The 22576-nt window shown below is 33.9% G+C and overlaps 1 protein-coding gene across 1 annotated transcript; it reads right to left on the minus strand.

The window, feature by feature from the left end:
• Nucleotides 1–1534: 1534 nt before the first annotated feature.
• On the minus strand, nt 1535–19677 carry LOC136344090 (uncharacterized). The gene is made up of 12 exons (XM_066291197.1): nt 19296–19677; nt 7378–7435; nt 4147–6001; nt 3905–4094; nt 3684–3851; nt 3383–3622; nt 2634–2771; nt 2447–2575; nt 2240–2386; nt 2107–2191; nt 1915–2054; nt 1535–1862 (listed from the first exon to the last, which is right to left on the minus strand). Exons 2-12 carry the CDS (start codon nt 7403–7405, stop codon nt 1809–1811), a joined length of 3174 nt encoding a protein of 1057 aa, XP_066147294.1. The 5' UTR covers nt 7406–7435; nt 19296–19677; the 3' UTR covers nt 1535–1808.
• Nucleotides 19678–22576: the final 2899 nt, after the last annotated feature.

Here is a 22576-nt window from a genome sequence, read left to right on the forward strand (position 1 = left end):
TTTTAATTGTATCCACCAATATCCTGAAAAAGCACAACAAATCTGTTTAATCCGGTTCAATCAGATTACAACAAACCCGTATTATTGCGTTATTCAATATGATATTTGCCAAGAGTTAATTAGTAGGATTGAACACACTGATGGTAGTTTAATTGCTCCTTGTTTACTGTTTTATTTAGCTTGATACAACAATAATCGTGTGAAATGGTCTTGTCTAGATGTTGAGTTTTAGCGCCCTTTATATATTTAGTCTCAATAATTTACATTTATTTTAATTGTCTAACATAATATCGTATATTTGAAGTATATAATCTTTCAAATAGCGCGATCTTTCTAAATAGTTTCTTTATGACCTTTATAATTTGCTGACCAAATCAGAATCTTGATTACTTTGTGTAAGACCTTAGTCAACAGATCAAAGTATCTACATGAAAATACCCTCTACAAAACATGGAATGTAATAATACTTATCTATTTCTCAACATTTAACAGAAAGCCGTTTTCCTCTATTATTTGAAGGTACAAATCCTGTGTATATGACCCGGGGGGTAGAGAAAAGCTCTTAATCAACAAGCAAAGGATTTTTCGGAGTCCTTTATTGTCCATAAAATTTATATTTGTTCTTCATTCACTTTAGTTTGATGAGAAGTCGCGCAAAATTGTCTAAATTTTTTCAAATTATTTTTCGGTTAAATTTTTATTTCATGATTAATCATATTCTTTCACTATTTTCAGTCAGATTTTCTTTCCTTTTTTTTCACGCATAAATTTCGAAAAAGGAAAAACTTGGACATATGTGACCTGAAATTGGTAAAAGTAAACACTTTACTCGAAGATATGATGCACAAATGTTTATTATTTGTTGCATCACTATTTTTGCGTTTTATGGAATAATCCTAAGACTGATAATATGCAAAAATGCATTTAACGGTTCTATCTGATTTTACTCTCAGATATGAAGGAAGTTTGGTCGTGTATGTGATGCGTAAATTGTTGCAGCTTTTGTCAATGGTATGATATCACCAAACCACTGCTTGTTATCTCATGCAATTCCCATTTTTAAATATTATTGAACGTCCTCGTGGAAAAGGGTTGGCACGAAGTTATCAATAAATTCCTCTTGATTTTACTTTCAAAGTTTGGCAAAATTTGATACTTATTTTATCAAACAAGATATCTCAGAAACATTGGGTGAGACTTTACTAACAAAATCAGCTTTTGCATGGGTACTTTTTGGAATTTGGCGTACAAACAGAAAATCTCTTGTTTTGAAACTCTCTATCTCCTGTTTGTAGAGAACTCGTGAGCATCAAAAGACACAAAATGTATTGCGATATCTTGGTTTTGGATATCAGAGAATTAAAATTTTACGACGAACCAGTGTTTGGCCATTTAAAACTGTATTTGTTTTTGAGTTTATTTTGAGGTATTCGTATTGTATTGCTGGGGTGTTTATTAATGTACTCCTGTACATCTTGTGTGTAATTCCAGCGGGAAATACGCTAAATTTAATACTCAAATTAAAAATTTCCACTAAAAATATACCGATGGTTTATTTTTTTATTTACAACAATAATGTTTCACTATAAATCTCTTTACAATATAAATCTACAAAATACATATTAAACACAGAATTTATAATATTCTTAACACAGTGTTACGAAGTTTCTTAGAAAGTATCACATATCAGACGTTTGCTCATCACTAAGTGTGAAAATATTATGAAAACTTCCACAAGCAGCCAAATCCTCTGTGGAATGTTAACCGGCATATGATTACCAAAATATACACCTTTTAAAACCAAAAACCTAAAGGTTTTCTAAAGCTCCCCCAGTTAGTTTCGCCGCATAAAGGCTCACCACCTGAAATACATTTTACTTTACACAAATATATATATTTTTTTAACCTTCTTACTTTGTAGATAAATATATATTGCTCTTTAGTCTGCACAGCATTCGCTCTATCTCTTCGTATTTTATGAACTATCTTCGGAATATCCACAAGCCTGGTCTTCTCAAACTCCCTTATCGCTATATCACTTGCAATTACCACCCCTAAAGCAAATTGAATCTTCAAGGAATCCACGGGCATCTCCTTAAAACTCACCTGTTCTTCCAGTCCCAGGACTGCAGTGTATGATCACAGGGTTATGGTCAGTTTGAGTTACACCATTTTGCAGTCTATTATTATTCTGCAATCAACAATATGTTACTTTGATAATTAAATTCTGAAACTGTACCTTATTGTCTGAAGTTCCAGATTTCATATAACTTCTGGCTTCGATTATGAAGGCAATTAAAGAATTAGCTTCCATCGGAACCCCCTTGTCTGGCCAGCCCAAGTACCAGAAATGCATGACTTCTCTCCAGCTGTTGGAAACCATGTTCTGAAATACAAGTTTAGGCTCCGTGAATTTGGGTTGGCATGAAATTCAGAAAATTAGAACCTTTAGTTGTAAGCCCGATATGATGTATTTTTCCTTAACTTCTCTTCTTTTTAAGGTCACTTGGAAATCTCCGAACATTCTGCTGCATTCGAGTACTTCAGATAATGGGAGGTAGTCCACACACTTTTCCTATAGAAATTCGCCTATTATGTAAACTATACTTGTTAATGCAATGTTAATAACTCACCAAGCCGTTTTCCACTAAGTGAGTCAACATCAATATAACTTTTGCTTGTTGCTCCCAAACCATTCTCCAAAAATCGTCCACTGTATTTTGCATAGGTCCTTGGGTTGCTATGTAGTACCCCTTAGTGTTGTTTGGGCCCTAAAATGCAAAATTCAAAGATTTTTAAGTGCGGTTGACATGCATTTTCTCTTTGGCTTTCACGCCTACCAGCAAGAATCGCAAGTCTCTTCCTATTTTTGGCTTTCCTGAATGTAATTTTAATTACATTATTAATTTCCTTTCGCTGAAGAGGTACTCAAGTAGGGGCATCGCTTACATAGTAAGACTGTTTAAAAGCTCATTTGTCTCTGTAACTCTGATTATATGTTTTTATGTACGATAATTGAATTTAATTAGTTATATTTTCAAATCCTTAAGAGGAGAATATTTTCTCTCCTATTCAAACCGAAATAAACTTGAGAGGCACAATCTGTTACGAAAAATTAGCAAACTCTGCCAGTTAATTTCAAATCTACAAGGTGATTCGCAACGCTATGAACACAAAACTGCGTGCGTCTAGAGGACTTCAAAACGAGTCGAGTATTCATATAAGTTTTTTACTATGCCTACAGTTGCTGAGCTATTGATATAAAAATTTTTTTAAATCATTTAAAATGTCTCTGTATTTCATCAATTTCTTAACATAGAACCCGAACTAAGTGACCTCAGAGGACCTGGACCTTACCCGATCTGCAAAAATTTTAACTTACCGTCACATAACTTGCATTGATATAATCACTATTAGCATATCCATCAATTGGAGTCAAGTAAACTCTGGTTTCCGGAAGGGGGATCACATTAGCATATCGATTCTTCGTGTCACATCCTTCAGGCAATTCCGAAGTCCTGGCAATAATCTGAGGAATATCTTCAAATTCTGCTTTAATATCTTCAAAGTTCTTCGAAAACTTAGCCAGAGCTGGGAAGTTTAAGGGATGAGTTGGAGCAACCTAGAAATGCAATTTGCAATAGGTTATTCGATTAAGAAGTACCTAGTTATGGAATACCTACTGGATCATCAAAAGCAGGATTTCCAAAGGATCTCTTTGACATTCTGGCGCCTCCTTTTCTTCTAATACTGTTGTAGACCGATAAATTATCAATGCTGTAGTCGTCAAGAGTGACAGGTCTACATCTTGGACCATAGTTGAGACGTTTTTGACGCTTCTTCATGATATACTGCAAAATTTTTTCATAACCAAAACCCGTTTTTGTGAAAAAAAGTAACTTACCAACAATCCAGCTAGAAGGATTAAACAAACAGCACCCACACATGAAATCACAATAGCAGCTATCTTCCCTTTATTTCTCCCTTCTTCATCGTCACTAGTAACGTTATGCTCCGTTGTAGGGTTTGTTGTAGGGTCATCTAGTGCAGTAGTGTCATTCACAAGTGCAACGATGACGTTACTGGGAATTGGACTGGAAAACGATGGTGTAATTGCATGTCTAATGTTTTAGTATTAATAAAAACCTGCTGGAAACTTCAAGTTCAGGAACACTTGGAGCCTTCCTGGGAATTAGGTAATCATTGGAAGTACTCGATATTTTATAAGGTAGGCTAGAGTCCAGGGTATCAGAAAAATGAGTGGTGTCATCATAGTCTGGTTCATTCACATGGATAAAGGAAAACTCCGTGGTTGTAGGTGTTGACTCAGAAGGTTCTGTTTCAATTGGGTATATGGGAGAAGCTTCAATATTATCTGTAGTTGTAGAAATGATAGAGGTAGTGATGACCAGTGGTTCAGTTGCCATCTCATTAACAACAACATTTACTGTATTTAACGTTGTTTGATCAGTGATATTTTCGGTAACATCTTTCTTGATAATATTTCCATCAACGATAGTAGCTTCTTCCACTTTATCAGTACTTACAGTAGTAATATCTATTTCATTTTTTCTATAGCTTTCAGTTTTAATTTCGTTTTTGTCAGAGTTTACTCCAGCATTCGACATATTCCGAATGATCTGTTCTGCCACTATAGAATCTTCCAGACTTTTCGAAGTCCTAATCTCATTATCAGAGGTAGATATCACCAGCTCAAATATTGTAGTTGTTAAAGGCAATTCTTCAGTTGTATCTAAGGTTGTTGTTTCAAATGTTGTGGTAGTTTGTGGTATCAAAGTAGTAGTTTCCTGCGTTGTAGTTTCGGTGAGTAAATCAATATTTTTAGCAGCCTCGTTAGTTCTCTCAGCAATGTTTGTATAATTTTTTATTAATTCCAGTTTTTCTGTAGCAGGTTCTGTCGTGAGATCTTCATTAGGAATGATAGCCTTAGGGGTAGTTGAAGTAGTAGTTGATTGATTAGTTGTTGATATAAGTTTCTCAGTAGTTGTTGAATGGAGTATAGTGGTAGTTCCCAGTAACACGATCTTGGTTACATTTTTTGGGCTCACTATAGTCTCGGATCCAATATTGTTGTCCACAACCACATGCGGAGTAGTTGCCTCTTTAACACTCTTTCTTGTAGGAATAATAGGTAATTTCACAGTAGTAATCCTTGGGGTAACCCGCTCATCAACATCCCCTTTGACGCCATCGCCATACGTCAGAGTTTCATTATAAACATTCTTATACTTCACTTTTTTTGTCTGTTCAATATTCAAATCTTTGTGTATAGAATTCTTGGAAACTGTCTCGTTATTTACAATAGTTTTTGTCTTTTCAAATTCAAAGCTGGATCTTTCTGGGAGTTTCTTCATCAAAACTTCAAGATCCTCATCGTGATCTTCATCTTCATCATCTTCGTCGTGCGGCTCATCATCAAACTCATTTTCATCTAGTTTTTGATAGTTACCATGAAAACTTTCAACGGTTTGTTTAAATTTCTGGTCAAATAATTTCGTAGTAGGTGTTGTTAGATCAGAATTGTTGTCAAATGTGGGATGACGATTTATTTGTGACGATTTATCCACTGTGCTCCCAGTCACCGTATTTGACACTTGTGTTATGGTGAAATTGTCATCTTTGATGTGAATTTCTGAAGACCAGAATTTGGAAGCATTATAATTCTTATTCCTTTCTTTATCATCAAGTTTCACAGCATCTTCTTTAGGACCGTTGCTAATAGATTTATGGACATCGTTACCGTTCCCGTAATTGCTGAGTTTAAGGGGAAATCCTTCGAAGATATTAGCATTGTTTGTGAGCTTAGATTTAGGTTCTAAAGTTTCAGTCTTTGGATTCGTTTTTACAATTTTGTTCAGGTCTCGGTTGTTAATTTCTGTGACATTTTGTGATGGAGTTGTGGAGGGAGGTGGGGCTTCTCTAATCTGCCGTAAGGCACGTTCTTCAGTTGAGGTATAAGCTACTAGTACTAAGAGTAAGCCTGGAATTGAAAAAAAGATACATTTTTAACAAATTTTCATTGTTACAAAATAAGTTTTATTCTTTCTTGATATAATGGTGAATATAATTTTGTCATCTTACTACGAATACCTAAGTGGGTTCAATTTCAAATCGGAAACGCGACGAATCGCCAATTATATTATAATCATGTGCTAATTACTTTGTGCACTTGCATAAAACAATAGCCCTGTTAACTTGAATGAATGTAAAAAAATTTATATGTAAGTAATTACAATTCTGTTTTTTTTTTCAAATTTTGTGTTAAAATGTACTAAGAGATTATATTTTTGCTGTGAAAAGTGATTCAAATGTTTCTACTTTTGTATAGAAGGCGCTTTGAACATGAAAATGTTGTTTCTCAAAAGATTTTTAAGCTTTTGCCGTTCAAAATATGATAAAAAAACACTGCTACTCTGAAATTTTTGACAGAATCACTCCTAGAGATGTTCATTTATTTAACTGAACAATGATAAATCAATTGAAGATATGGGTGGAATAAACATTTTAATTTTAATTAATTTAAAAAACTCATTAATAACGAAGAAAAATCAAATATTTTCATAATTTGCAACAATGCAAATGCAGGATATGATTTCTGTATCTGAAATATTTTAGAGTATTCGGTTTTCTTTGCCGGTCATCATTCAATGTATTTATCGCGAAAGAATTAAAACGGTTGAGGCCGCTGATAATGAGTTGCAAATTGGTGAAAAATGAATTAAATTCGCATTCTTATAATTTATTAACAATATATACAAATATCTTAACATTAGGTATTAACATAAAATAATGTTTATTTTAAGTTCGTACACGAACGAGATGAAGCCCCACATTCGGGTGTCAAGTTGCGCCGCTTTACAACAGTTAAATGACCGAAAATACTTAACGACACACAAGGTGTTAAATATTCCCATTCGTGCCAAAGTTTAGCTCATAAATTGTAGTTTTTGAAATATTCAAGTTGCATATTATGTTTTACGATCTGCGTAGATGGAGAAATAATTTTTTTTTTACGCACACAGTACATCACTGACTGTTAATTTCTTCAGCATTTTTTGCATTTGTATTATTAAACATATTAGGTTAAATAGGATATTTACGTCACACTGTTTATAAATATAAAATCTTCGAAGGAAAATAATTATTGTAACAAAGATAATTTTTAGCTCCTTGTTCTATCACCAAAAACTCGACTTTCTTTAATAGATCATCCGGTATAATTGCCGACTTGCGGAAACCCTAGTCACCGGGAGAAAATTTTACTAAAAAAGAGCAAATAAGTGGAAAATGTCGAAAATATAACTTTAATTTTTATCACATAAGGCAGTATGTCAAACGCAACCCTCCCACCTTTACCTGTTATTACATGTAGCGTAACTCCCATAATGCAGCATGGTTGCAGTTACTGGTTTACCTGAAACATAAAATTACGTAAATAGCCATTGGAGTAAGAAATTGATAAAAAAAAAAAGTTACATGTGTACGTGTTTTCGCATTAGTTGCCGCAATGCAGACAAAGATTTAATATGCATTGAATAGTTTCTGCATTTGTCCTTGTCGGCTTCATACTATTTACTTTACATAGGCTCTGACATACTTTCCCTAAGACATTTATTGTTCCTGCTTAATTGGATTAGGATTGGCTGTTAAAGGTTGGTTTCATGCAAATAATTCAAGCCGCAGTTGTACGGAAATCTGTTTCTACGCATTCATTGAGTAGAGATGCAGGAAACACCAATTAAAGTACATACGAGATGGAACAATTACAAATTCTGTAGATGGTTCTTTCATGCTCCAAGAGTACTTAGTAAAAATTTCTTGTAGCGAGTGTTAAAACCAGAATTTCAATTTCAATAAATTATTTCAGTCACGTTATCTTTCAAGTGATCACCAACTGTTAGCATTGTTTACGAGGAAACTGAAACATAGCCCCAAGCTGTTCGTGACCATGTAAAGTTTTTATTATTCAGTTTATTAACCGGTTTGAGAGAGGTATTCTATTTATCTCAGCCACTTCATCTTCTGGTAGAAGCCATTGCCCAAGTATGTTTATCTAACAAGGAATTTTCAGATTTTTGTTCAATGCAGACCTTTAATTTTTAAATGTTTCGAAAGGGGCATTTTCATGAACAATCGAGTGATATTTAACTTCGCCTTTGATCTACTAGTGAATGTTCGATGATTATACATTTTACGGTTCAAGAATCTCTCATTCTCCTTCTATTTACGTACTATTTATTGCAATAATGGAAATGGTGAATTGACAGTTTACTATTCTGGGCGAAGGCACAATAATTGAGCTTTTTCACTATCTTTTTGCGTAGGAAATGGTTCTTTAATAATGCATTCTCATGATTTCTTTATTACAATAACTCGTTTGGTATTTTTAATGGCAAAGAGCACTCTTCGATCCTCCTTAAAATCCAGTAAAATCTTTGTAACAGTTCTTCCGCAATGTGCCAATCCACAACCCCAATGTAACCGTGGTTAGTTATATCACAAAAAAAGTCAATTTTATTAATAATTAGATTTAAATTAGCGTAGTAACTCGCAATGATTCTCTTTTAAATGGAAATAGCTCATTTAGCTCGATTTCATAGTTAAAATTTTGGATGGTTACGTGGCAGTAATATGAGTAGAAAAAGCTTTTGTAAATGAAATTGTGTCATTTGTGATTAATTCGCGTCAAACTACGAATTATTCCTGTCTGCCTACTCATCAAATAATCCCGCATTTTGTAACTGTTGATGTTAAAATGGCAAAATTACCGTTAGGGTTTCGTTTTTATCGGCTTTAAATGGCAATTTAGTTTAAAGCAATATGGTATATACTTTATAAACTACTGTATGAACGCTCCACATAACATGGCGTGTAACAAGATGTCACAACCTTAAGGATCTTACGTTAATTTAAAAATTGTTACCATTTTACGGCTAGAAGTGGCGAGGTTTTTTCACTTGAAATAATGTTGTAAAAGAAGGAAATTTGAGCAATTAGAGCATAAAAAGATAGAAATTAGAGCATAAACGTTGAGCTCCACAATTTGATAATTTAAAATAAGCTGCTTTATTGACTTGAATTAAAATTTGTCTCTTCTTTGTAATTTGAGTACGTTCGCTTTCATATGTGATTTTCTCATTTAGTTTTTCATTTTTTTTAATTTGTTTAATAACGGTACCTTGATTTTCTGTCCTGATCCATTTCCTTCCTTTGTTAATTTCCTTGTTTATTATTTTACTAATTTTTTTTAAATTTCAGTTCCCCGCATTCAAAGCCAACATAGAACCCAAAATATTCGCATTTCTGCACGATTCCGTAACTTTTATGAAAATTTCCATAGCGGAAGAGGTAGATTTTACTTTCTGCTAATTTTCAAATTTCCATTGTTGATGTCTTCAAAAATTCGTGCACTCAAACTCGCCAAAAATTCATCGTCTCGACACGAACTATAAGATACCAAACAAGATAAAAAGCTTTCGTTATTTGAAGTAAACCTACATACGTATCTTCTGGCTGCGAGGGATCTATCAATCGCAATGGAGACTCAGCATCAATTCTGTCTACCACTTAAAACTTAATTTATGCTGTGCTAATTGGTTAACTTAAATTCATGGGCATCTATTGTAAAAGGTATCTGCGAAGTATGTATTGTAAAAATATCTCATTAACATTAAATGTCTCTGGTATGAATAATAATCATTGTTAATGATTCAAAAAATTGCTTCAAAAACACCATTTAATACTCTGTTTAATATTTTTGCTGAATGTTTCTGAAATTCTTCAGTTTCCTAGTCTGGGGCTAGTGCTCGTTTTAAATTAATATATTCCCATTCGTGCAACAATATCATCAATTGGGTCCTTTTCTCGTTCAATCCTATTATTTATTTTTTCCGTCACCGTTTCAGCATCAACAGTTTGCTCTTGCTCTTCTATTTCGAGCAGTAAATGTTATTTTGCTTTAAACTGGGAAGGACCAACGAGAATGAGAAATTTTCTTTATCTGATATAATTGACAAAATGACAATTAGGAACGGAAACATTATACTCCTATAGAGCACGTTTCCATGAATCTTATCTCATGTTTGTTAAATGCATTGGTAATACGTTAGTCACACGATCCGGTTATTTTCAATCCGCCTACCTACGGTCTGGCAAATCCCCCATTGTTTTCAGTTAGTTGGAATAACTAAACGCTATGGAACAATGGGCCTTGGATCAAGATGTTTAATAATCGATTACACGTTCCTAAAGATTTTTCAAAAATAAGAAATCCGTATTTCGCAATTCTAGTATATTCTTCACTAACCACTATTAAATTGTACCTAATTATGAATCAAAATTACATAACCCAAAACCATCGTAATACCTTATTAAAATTGCACTTCATTTGCTATAGGTGGGACCAAAGTAAGGTATAATATTTTACGGTCAAGTAAACACTTACGCTATTAAAATGGTGTTTACCATGAAATTGGCATATTTTTTGTTAAATAGGCGTCCCCATTATTTCATAAGCCACTCTTGCACTGAAGTTATTCAAATATAGATTTCAATAACAAGAGTTTTTTTTATTAATGGCAAAAAGCCTGTTTTATTGCGCAGATCTGCATTGGCTCATGAATGTTGTTAGGAAAATCTTATGCGGTTTAGTTGGCACGACCTTTGATCAGTTTGGTACGTAGACACAAACGTTGAAGCTTGAAAAAATTCAAATTTTTTGCTGAAATTTTAATATAAACGGTCTCTCTTCGTCTCTATAAAAAAAATACCTCTCTCTCCTAGACGACCGGTTATTAGATTAAATCAGCCGAGATTCTACTTGGACTTGATTAAAAAACACCTAGAGTGTCGGATTATTGACATTTAGCCCGACCAGTTAAGCCAATTTAGTTCATAGACTGATACACAGAGAACTTGGCTACAAATTTTATTTTGTTGCTAACTGAAACCAGACAGACCAACTAAATGGTCCGCCACCAGAACATCACCGCTGCAGGCTTTCTCTTCCTTCTTAGTGTTCACATTGCGTGCGTTTTTCGTCAGAAACCATCATTTCTTTATTATTTCTACTTCCTGAAAGAAATTTCACGCAATTTAGCGAACCATAAATTGCGTTTATAAATGTTTGGTAACCTTTTTCCTCAAGTTGTTCACCTCTAGCAATTAAGTGATAAACACAGAGTTAATTGCGCAAATTTTGTATCGTTTTGTTCTGAATTGACATGTTAATCGGTCGCAAATAATCCAAGTTGTAAGCTTTAGGTATATGTGGCAATGCAATTTGAAAACTTACTAAACCGTTGTGTTCTTCTACAGATACTGTGAAATGCACTTCCGTTTGGTTGGCCAAACAGAGCAAATGAGCGTGGTTAATGATGCGTTTCAAATAGGCCGATTGTTTGTTTTTTTTTGTTATTGCTAATTTGGACTAGTTTAGCGCTAGTTAGAATGGCCGAAATGTTTAGGCAGTTAGGTATACCTAAGTAGGCACGCGAGGATTACCATTATTACCAGACAAAGAATAATTAGGAGCACGAGGTTATTGGACCTTTCCTATTTTCAAAGAACTGTCTATTTACTTTACTCTCTACTGCTGGCATCGGATTAATACTCACTTTTAAATAAGGGTCAGTTTTGGAGAATTAACTCTAAGGTGTCTACAAGTTAAGTGAATAAAGCCGGGGTTGTTACGTGGATGTTACTTTATATACAGTGCGTACATAAAGTATGGAAGAAATTCAATTAAAAATCGGGTGTTTGTTTTTTGGAAGAACACTGAGACGCGTCGATTCTTATTTTTTGTTGTGGTCTTATTGATAGTAAATGCGTGTATACAAGGTGACCCAAAAACAAGTTACGACCACCAACTTCATTTTTTCAAATCGAAATACTTACTTTTTATCTCATTTTTGAATTCTGCATCGAATTCTAAGTATATTTTATGTGACGTGTCCTATACCTAATCCCAATAGTTATTGAGAAATTTACGTCTCAACATATCAGTGACAAAGACCATGATTATGGCAACTATCAATAGATTTTCAGGAAACATAATATTTAATAAGTAGGAACAATAAGTATTTACGAAATTAAATGTTCAAATTGAAATCCTTTTTGTGTCTGGCAGCATTCCAGACGCTGGATAAATTCATGCTGAACCATATTCATTGTTTCTGGACTTAAATTAGCACATTCTCTTCTGATTCTAGTTTTTAAGTCCTCAATCGTTTCAAGTCTAGTTTTCTACACAACATTTTTTAGATGATCCCGCAAAAAATAGTCTAAAGGATAAATGTCCTGAGACGTTGGTCGCCGCTCATTAGATCCACGTCATCCAATTCATCTATTCGGAAATGCTACATTGAGATATTTTCTTACCTGAGCTGCAAAATGCGATGGTGCACCATCTTGCTGGAACCATAAATTTTTGTTATACGTCATCGGGTTATTAGAACTGGGAGGTGAAGCTCTTGAACTGGCGATTAGATGTTGTAAACATTTAAGGTATCTTGGACTGTTCAAAGTCTGTTCAAAAAAGTAGGGCCCAATGATATGATTTTTGACTATCCCTGTCCACGCATTAATTTTTTCGAGATATTCGGTATGGTGTTCTCCCATCCATCTGAAAATTTTCTTTGCCCGATAGCGGTAGTTTTGTCTATTAACTTCGTTGATTAATGTAAATCTTGATTCAATTGAAAATATAACTATAATAAGAAATTATGGCACATATCCATTAGGATTTCACATAATTGGATTCGTCGATCTGGATCGTCTTCATTTAAGTCGTGTACAAGATGTATTTTATACCGATGCCACTTTTCTGATTTGAAAATCTTGAAAGCAGGTGAAGTAGGAATATCGTAATCGCGATTGACCAGCTAAAAGCTGCTATGTGGATTTTCTTCTACAACTAGCAAAACGTATAGTTTTTTATCCTCATTGATCGCAGAACGTCCAGCCTTCAGCTTATCTTCCACCGAATCGGTATCTCAAAACTTTCTTTCAACTTTGCTATCGATTGGTTTATTGGTCTATCCGGATATTTGTTATTAAATTTAATTAATTTTTAAAAATAATTGATTTAATAATTAAGTTATTAAATAAACCAAACACCTCTTGTTGTGTTCGCACTCTATCATCATATCCAATCATCGTAAGAATTTCCATTCTTTCTGGTATGAATAAATCCATTGTAATATAACTTTTAATTAAAATTAAACCTTCTTGACGTCAAATCAAACCTAACAAACATGCAAATTTAAATATTATTGGAACGTTTTGTATTAAATGAATAAAAATACCTCATCTATAGAAATAAATAAACAAATCTGCCGAATAAATTATCGTCTTGGTTATTGATATGTTCAGATGTAAATTTCTCGATAACTGTTGAGTTTAGGTATACGATATGCTACATAAAATGTATTTAGAATTGGATGCATAAATCAAAAATAAAATAAAAAATAAGTATTTCTATTTGAAAAAATTAAGTTGGTAGTCGTAACTTATTTTTGGAACATCCTGTATACATGCATTTATCATAAAAAAAACGCAAGAAAAAGTAAGAATCAATGTGTCCCAGCGTTTTTCCAAAAAAAACCCACACTTGATTTTTAATTGAATTTATTCCATACTTTATGGACATTGGATAAACTCTATAAGGCTAAATACGCTCGATAATGTGAGCTGCAGTTTTAGTCTGTGTAAATTGGCGCTTAGCATTGTCTTCCAATGCCTGCGCCTGTAATTTACACTAGAGAATGACTTGGTGCATTCTCTAATAGTAACAACGCCTTTATTGGAAGCCTCTAGGTTTTTTTTAGGAAATATCTTACCTACAAATAAAATAATCCTCATATTATGAATATGTAGAATATTTGCGATTACGAATTCGTTGTCCTACCTCGGGGACAAAGCGCTTGTGGAACCGTTTCAGGAGTATACTACCAGTTATCCAAGCGATTTTTGAACAGTCATAATCAATAGTGACATTACTATTTTCAAATGAACGCGAATTTTTTGCTTTTCCTATTATCATTAGCTTTATTTAGTGTGCCGTGAGGAGTTATTTACGTAATGGACCGTACATGTCGCTTACGTTACCGAGCATCTCCTGTATTCAGAATGGAAACTGGAATAAATTGTGAAGATTCAGGGTAAACTCAAAAATCTTGTTATCCTTTAGTACCTATTACAATGTCAAACTTGCAGAAAAAAAATTGGGACATTGGTAAAATCTTTCTCTGTTGCAGAATATCTGTGGTCGTCTCGTCCAACACGGTTCTCCTATGGGTACTTCTGCGATTTCTGCAATTCATTTACGAATTTTACTATCTATGCAATATATTGAGACGATTATTACACTTTGTCTTAGGAATTTCCTTGCTGCAGGTCTATTTCGGTTTTAGGATTTTTCTCATCTTTCTTGCTGTTTGTGATTTCTTACACTGTTAAATTCAGTTCCACTTCTTTGATTTCTACATAATCAAGTTGCAAATTTTACTATTCATGCACAAACGTAAATAATTTTCACTAGGAAATTCTTTGATGTAGAAAGCCAATTTCGGTTATTACAATTCTAGGAAAGTTATTGACCAATAGGTTTCCATTCAATTTAGGGCGAGCATTCTACAAATTCAGAAATCTTGTTTCTGTTCAGTACCTATCTTAATGTCAAAATATGAAAAAAGGGTCAATAAGTAAAGTGAAAAATATCTGAAAGATTTAAGAAAAATCAGGTATTTAGAGAAGAAAATGGGAATAAATTGCCAGTACGCGTTCATGCATATACCAACTCGAAAATATTATTATTCAGTTTCAAATGTAAAAATATGTAGAGAACAATAAAACACTAATTACGAAGGACGCAATGAACAAGATTAGAAATACTGGGAAAATTTGTAGAAAATCGAATGTTTAAAGACATTTGAGTATTTATTTATATTTGATTATTTAGTTTTCGTTAGTTTATTCTAGCAAGCCGAAAATAGTGCCATTCATTGAAACCAATGTCAAATATAAAAAAGTAGATATGAAAATTAGGGAGGATATCGATCAATCAGCTAGATAAAAAAATACTTATAGAAGATCTAGAATAAACCGAATTTTTAGAGAAGAATGAATAAATTGTGACGAATCACTTTAATTCATGTCAGGAAACTGAAAACAATATTATTATTCAGAAAAAATTTCTGCTCAAGAGGACCCTTATGCCATGTTAATTTTTCGCAAAGTTCTAAGTCTGTTAGTTTTTGAAATTTTTTGGAATTTGTTGCTTGTAAGTACCGCTTTTCAAAGTTGTATCTCCATGAAATTTCAACTTGCAAAACTTCTAATTTCTCAATGTTGCGGAGGATGAAAATGCGAGTCGAAACGACAAAAAAGGAAAAGTAATTACATGATTCTGCAGAAGTGCATTGTATTGAAAATGTAAAGTTATATGCAAATCTAAAATTTCCCAGACTTGTTTCATAAATGTAAAATTACGTAATGACTGATCTCTTAGTGTTGAAAAATCGCACCGAGCAGTCATACAAACACATATAAAGGTAATAACAAACGTGGGAATTTTGAACCTAATTGCTGATTTTTTAATATAAAATGTATTGTTTTTTTCCGGAGTTTGTCTAGTATGTTCTCTTTAAAATGAGGCCAAGTTCAGATGAAAATATCACGTTGTAAACTGATAACCTACATTGAATGATATCATGTTATTATTTTTTCTGGAAATGCCTTTAAGAGTCATATGTGGTTTTCAATATACATATATGTTGGAGATTTATTAGTTCTTAAGCTTAGAAATGTAAAATTTGAGTTAGCAATAAGATTGAGGAGCAGACTGACAGGTTTATCTTGAAGATAATGCACTGTCGAACGAGGTCACTATTACAGATGCAATTAAGGGCCATGTGTGGAATTTGATCCGTGGAAAACCAGGACAAGCAGGTACCATTCCCTTCAGCCGAGAGGACCACGAGGAATGGGAAAAGTCAAAAAGGCAGTAAATAGAAAGAAGGGCAAAGTAGCGGTCGAGTAATAGTAAATTCGTTAGCCTTGTCTTATCATTATTTAATATAATAAAATATTAAAATTATTAATGATGGAGATAATTCCTAACGTTACCATGACATATATATAGTTTCATATTTGTTAAGAAAATTAAAAAATGCCTGACATTAAGGTACCTTAAAATTCCCTTATTTCTCTAGTGATTTACCATTAATTCGGTTCTCCATAGGTTAATTTTGTAAGTGTTTTCCAATTTGACCTTTCTTACATATAAATAATAAAAGAAAAAGAAAAAAGACTAATTTGAGCAGGTATTGAAAACAATCATTAATAATACTTTCAATGGCGTAGCTAGTTCTCAATGAGAAAATTAGAGTTCAAAGCTGCAAGGTTAGGCAGCACTTTCCAGTTCTTCTTGTCCAATTCTAGGAATATATCGATAAAAGAAACTCTAAAGTGAATACTGTATTTCAGTAAGAAATTTAACTCGCGCTAACACCGCTTTAAAACCGTTAGAACCAGTCTTTGATGCACATGATCTGCGATGAACTCTATACAAGAACCATCATTAATCGTATTTTGTGACGTCTTACTGGAAATTAAATTAGAAACGCAACATTGGCCATCATCTACTCGTAAAGAGAATCGAGTGGAGGTCAATTGAAGTCGACCAACCGTAATCAAAAATTCCGTTTCATTTTTTTAACCTTAAAAGCCGTAACTACCATAAAATGATCTTCGATCAAGGAACTTATTACTCTTGAAAAATCATGCCAAGGCACCTGAATTTGAAATACATTTTAATGAGGGGAAGTCACCTCCGTAGAATTGTTTTCAGGTGGAGGTAATTAAGGTAGTATAATTGGCAAAAATTTCAAATTCCGAAGATCCATATCTGTAACTCAATTATCCACATTAAAATTCATAATCCAGCCTGATTCACGAGCGATTATGTGTCAACAAGTCCATTTTTGACGTTGGTCAATTGTAACATTACCGCTGACCTTTTTAAGATAGAGTGTGGTCATTTTGTTTTCATTCGGTTTTAATGGCGGCAATTGTAGGAATATAAACCATTTCTGTGACACAATTACTTCATTGTATAAGAACCAATTGGTCTATTGTGCGTAGTTATGTTTGGTCATCTACAGGTAGATGATAAACGAACGCTGAAGACAGCGAAGAAAATGTTATTTCTTAAAGAATTTTTGCAATTGCATATAATATGGGACTTTCACTGTACAAGACCATAACGATCCAATTAAGTGTTACAAGTAGATAGCTGTAAAATCACAAGAGGAGCTTGCAATATGTGCCAATAATTAGTGAAAATTTCGTCAATAATTGTCTTACGCTTTAACTTGCGCTTTCAACTTTTACTTACTTTTACTCATAAAACGCTTATTTTTGCCATAACTCAAAGCAGTCTTGCATTAAGGGATTTAATAACTAATTATTAAATTACACCCCATAGACAACTTTCTACATAGTTAACCCCACGCAATTGCGAATAGCTTGTATAACACCTATTGTTGTCTAGACACCCAGCAGGTTCTCATAGACTCAACCCATTAATTAGTAATTTATACTAATCGACTTATTAACCAGAACAAAAACGGTTACAAACCTTCGTTACATCATTATCAGTAAAAGATCAGTATCATCATCTGAAACTAATAATAATCACTATGCCAGAGACAGAAAATAATAATGATTTAAGATTGAACTTCCTGGTTTTTGTTGCAGGCGATGGCAACTTGCGCAACTTATTTATTACTGCCAAGCTACTAAATTATTTAATTTAGTATTAAAAACCAAATGATTTTTTTCTTGTACCAAAAACCCAAGTTCCTAAAAGTTAGACGCTTAGAACTTGTTTGAAATGAGGCATGAGCAAACAATATCTTACTAAGAATCAGCAACTGGTTTGCAGCCATTTGAACGCAATTTGTCTAAAATAAGCTCAAATTTTGTTATGCGCAGTAAATCAAATTATTTGTTCATGTATTTATAATGGGAGTTTTCGGCTTAAAAATAAAAATTTCGTTTTTCTTTAAAATTTACAGCAAACAAGAGATCGCTCTCCAGATTTTCTCTAAATATTTTAGACATCTTTTATCTTGTACTACCTGATCAATTTCACTTCTAATTTATTATTTTGGTTATTTTTTAGCATTTCGATCCCTAGGACTACCAAAGACTGAAATTAATAGTCATAATAATGTAGTACTTCTTTCGTGTCAAGATATTTGATTGCCCTAAATAATCTAAGCATTATTCACTCTGCTAAATGATCAACCTCTTTCTTTTAATTTTGTAGTGTGTCCTAGGGGTACTTTTGCAGTAATATGTTACGAACGAAACATTTAGGGGTTGCATTGATTTTCGACCATTAATGTCGATTTTAGAAAGTTAAAAAATTCTCACAATTTTTAATAACCTGAAAAATTCTGGAATTTTAGTAAAATGCGTAATTTCAATTTGTATAGAAAGTAAGAACACCTGAGCAGTGAGAACTTTGAGAAAAAATTGCGTTTTGCGTGAGTAAATTGTTTTCTAAAGCTTCTAGATGTCTCGAAATTTTCGATAAACTGGTGGGACTTAACATTTTCTCCAAATGCCGATTCGACAATAGATATTTTCAAACAACGACCTTACGAATTACTTCGTTATCACACCAATAAATTCGATCCTAGAACATTTCATTTTTTCTTTTTTTTTTATTAAAATACTGGGAATTTATTTAAAGTGTAATTTAAGGATTTTTTTCTTTTTGAAGAAAATTTCTGTTCAGCCTGAGCAAAATCAATTTTTAAAATATTTTACAATTTTTTAATCAATTTTTGGAAACTAATAGAACTTGAAATTTTATCGGAATATGAGGTTGAAAGGGCAAAGAAAGTGACAAAAATTGAAGAAAAGTTGAAATAAAATTTGAGGGCGCAATCTACATATAAGATAAGTGAAAATATACCAACAATTTTATGATCTATTGCACGGACTAATAATGACTAAACTCCATGAAGTGTATTGCTTGACCAATCGAAAAGTGAAATTTCAAGTTTATTTATTTGGTCAATGGCAATGACGCATTTCATAATTAAACATTGATTTCAGTCATTATCACCAGATTGAGGGGAATAAATTACAAACAATTTTTAATAACAATAATCGCAAAAACGGTGGTTATCATTATCAAGGATAGCTCATATTCGTGACTTACGGAAACTGATCTTATCACTTTCGTATGTATATGTACTCACCATTATTTCCATCATACATTCAATTATTGCAAATAAAATTTCCTCTGAAGGTGAACCAGCACTGATGCTTGAGCTTCTGCCTCTACAACCTTACACGAATCCTTGAAGATATCCAATAAAAACGATAATTCAGTGAGTTTCTGTTATCAGACCTCGCGAAAGGAAACCAAAACGCGGAAACCTCAAATATTTTGCAACACCACGTATATGTGGCACGCGGATGTACTAAATGCCCACTACGTCACGGAACGAGCGAATACCACAGCAGTACCACCAGTGGAAGGAAAGTTGGGCTGGCTTGACAGTACTAGAACCACCGTATGCGAATGGTTCGGTACAACTGATTAGCGTTGAAAGCAGTAAGTACAGGGTACTGCGGAATAAAACGGTCTCTGACTCAGGTATCGGTTAAGATAACTGCCGTAGTTTGTTGGTTTTGTTGACATGATTGTGGAGTATGTTGTCTAGGTTACCACACAGAGGCGGATTCTCATTATTGATTCCCAAACTACAGTCATAGAGTTTGCAGCGCGTTACCCTTAGATGTCTCGAAAACGCAGAGTTTCATTTTTAACACTCGTTACACATTTGGTTGCGTATGATATGTATGATCTTTGTCATTAGAAATTTTACACAGTTACCTTATCGAAACAAAACTGGAGGAAGATATAAAAAAAAGAGGTAGAGGTTATGGTGTTCTTGAGGAAAAACCAACTTTACTAGCAAGTTGCGTGTTAATCCTAGATTTCCCGATACCGCAGGAGTTTGGTGTCAGCAAATCACAGAAAAGCATTAAAATTTTGAAAACTGGCAAAACTCTGCATCTCCCAACTTTAGAAATTTTCAAGAAAACTTGCACGACGAGACCCTCCGACAATACCTTGGAGGTCCAAAGTCCCCTTTCAGGCCTAGTCACCCAGAGTGGAACCTGGACGGTCGGTGTCCCCTGCTCGAACCTTGAAGGTGCACATTGTTACACGATTTTTTTCAAAAACAACCTTTTGTATAAACAAATAGGAAACGGAACGAATACTCGTGACTGTAGGCAAAAGTAGTAACAATCAGGTACGATTGGGCGTTTTAAAAAAAATCGTCAAACTGTTACGAAAGTGAAATTTCAAAATCTCTTTTAAAAATCCTCCACCAGTTTCCGAAATATAGGCAAAATTATTCACAGCAAATCTAACTGAATCATTTAAAGCCATATCTAACAAAGATTATGTCACACAGAGTGGTCCATCTAGCCTGCGATCTTTAATTTTTTTATTGAAGGAACCATAAAGGCGTAATCTGTAAAGTTTTCCGTCTATTTGTCTCATACTCAAAATATCAACTAAAACTTGCAGTATAATGTCCATTTAGAACGGATTACTGACTACTTTATCGGGAATTAGATTGTAAATTTCAAATCATGAACTACACGAAAGAAGGTAGCTTCCCCTTAATATTCGTTGGGTCTAATACTATGGCCTTGAAGCCGATACTGTATTGAGTATGGGCTATGACGTGGGGCTAAGTTAAGTATTAGCTGTGACATCAATTACACCATACTGCGTGGATCGATGACAAGGTGACGTCATAGGGTGGCTAGCAACCATTCGTAACGGAAGTCGTGCATGATAAAGAAGGTAGGAGGGGGTATCCAAAATTGAAAATACGAATAAAGGTAAAGAAATTTGGAAAAATGCGTTGTGCTAATTCTCTTTAAGAAAAATTATAATTATTTGCGCCTTATTAAATCCTCCCCAATCACCTATTGGTCTAAGAAGGGTTTAGGATCTACATGAAAACAAGCTGGTAATGGTCAAGGCAGGGTTCTACCATTACTGTCCCCAACATCCACAGCGGTCCAGATCTGATACGGCACATTCTTTTCCCACCTTCTTTAACTTTCCCACTGCGTCATAGAAAAATACATAATTCATTATTAACGTTCACAAGAGGGATATGCATCAGAGAAAGTGGAATCAAACAATTTGATGCATACACATGATCCGCAAATTAGGGGTAATTCTCAAGAGCTGGATGTCAAACTTAAAGTTCTAGATCAATTTTAAACAATTTCATCGCTTGCAAAAGAAGTTTTCACAGAGAGTATTCTGACAATATATGATACGCTCGAAGGACGAAAATGCTCAATTCACATGAACTTTTTTGTTGCTCAATACCATGATGAAGAAGTCTCTATGGAAGTGCAAAAATCCATAAAAAGCTATTGAAAATGAGGATTTAGTTATGTAGTCTTGGATGCCTTGGAACGATCTCACCAAGAATATTTCCTTATATGTCTATAATAGTATTCAACTAGTACGATTACATTCATGACATAGTAGGAACACAAACATAAACCAGGTTTATTATAGCGTTTTTGCTGTAATGTAATACAGGGCGTGTGATGAACAAAACACAAATCTACAATGACTAATGGCATGTACTTATCTCAGAGGTATAAAATTAATTGAAGATTAGGTTGATGTCCAGACTCTATTAACTATCGCAGGAAATTAAAACCCACGATAGACGTTGTAAAGCTATTGAAAATGAGGATTTTTAGGGACGTACCGTCGCTGGGACGTCTTATCTTGGAATGCTCCCACCAGAACTATTTGTCCACATAAATTAACAATCGCTGTAGCAGTGATTTTTTATGAATTCAAATTAGTACAACTCTGTTCATAACATAGCAGCAGCATGCACATAAATTAGGTACATTATCGTACTTTTGCTGTAATGTAATACAGGGCGTATGATGAGCTAAACACAAATCTTTAATGACTAACGGTACCTATCTCTAGGTCTAAAATTCATTCAAGTTCAGGTCAATGCCTAGCTCTATTGACCATCGCAGGAACTAAAAACAAAGGAAACCGGATTGCTATAGTTGGATGCTTTAATTACAGTGAAAGTAGGTATTTGGGACTGTTAACACCGCCTTTATCTGTAACCTTGCAAGCGAAGGAGTGCTGTGTCGCGACCCACACAGGATTTGGGGCTACGCCTCGTCCAACCCCCTAGGACCGCCTTTAGAGCCTCCAAATGATTAGGACTGCAGAAATGTGATGGTAGTTATCTGATTTGGTCATCGGATGTGATAGCAAGACGTAAAGGGCCTCTTTTATTGTTGTATTGTTCGGGTTTTCGAAGGGGGAATTACTAATCGAAAATGTAAAATATGAGACAGAAATATTTGTTTCGAGACGAGCTATCTCGAGAAATAAAGTAGCGAACGAGAGTTAAATATTCGGTTAAATGAATAATTGTAGGAAAAACTTTACTATATA

This window comes from Euwallacea fornicatus, chromosome 16, assembly GCF_040115645.1.
Source record: "Euwallacea fornicatus isolate EFF26 chromosome 16, ASM4011564v1, whole genome shotgun sequence".
Classification (NCBI taxonomy): Eukaryota; Metazoa; Arthropoda; class Insecta; order Coleoptera; family Curculionidae; genus Euwallacea; species Euwallacea fornicatus.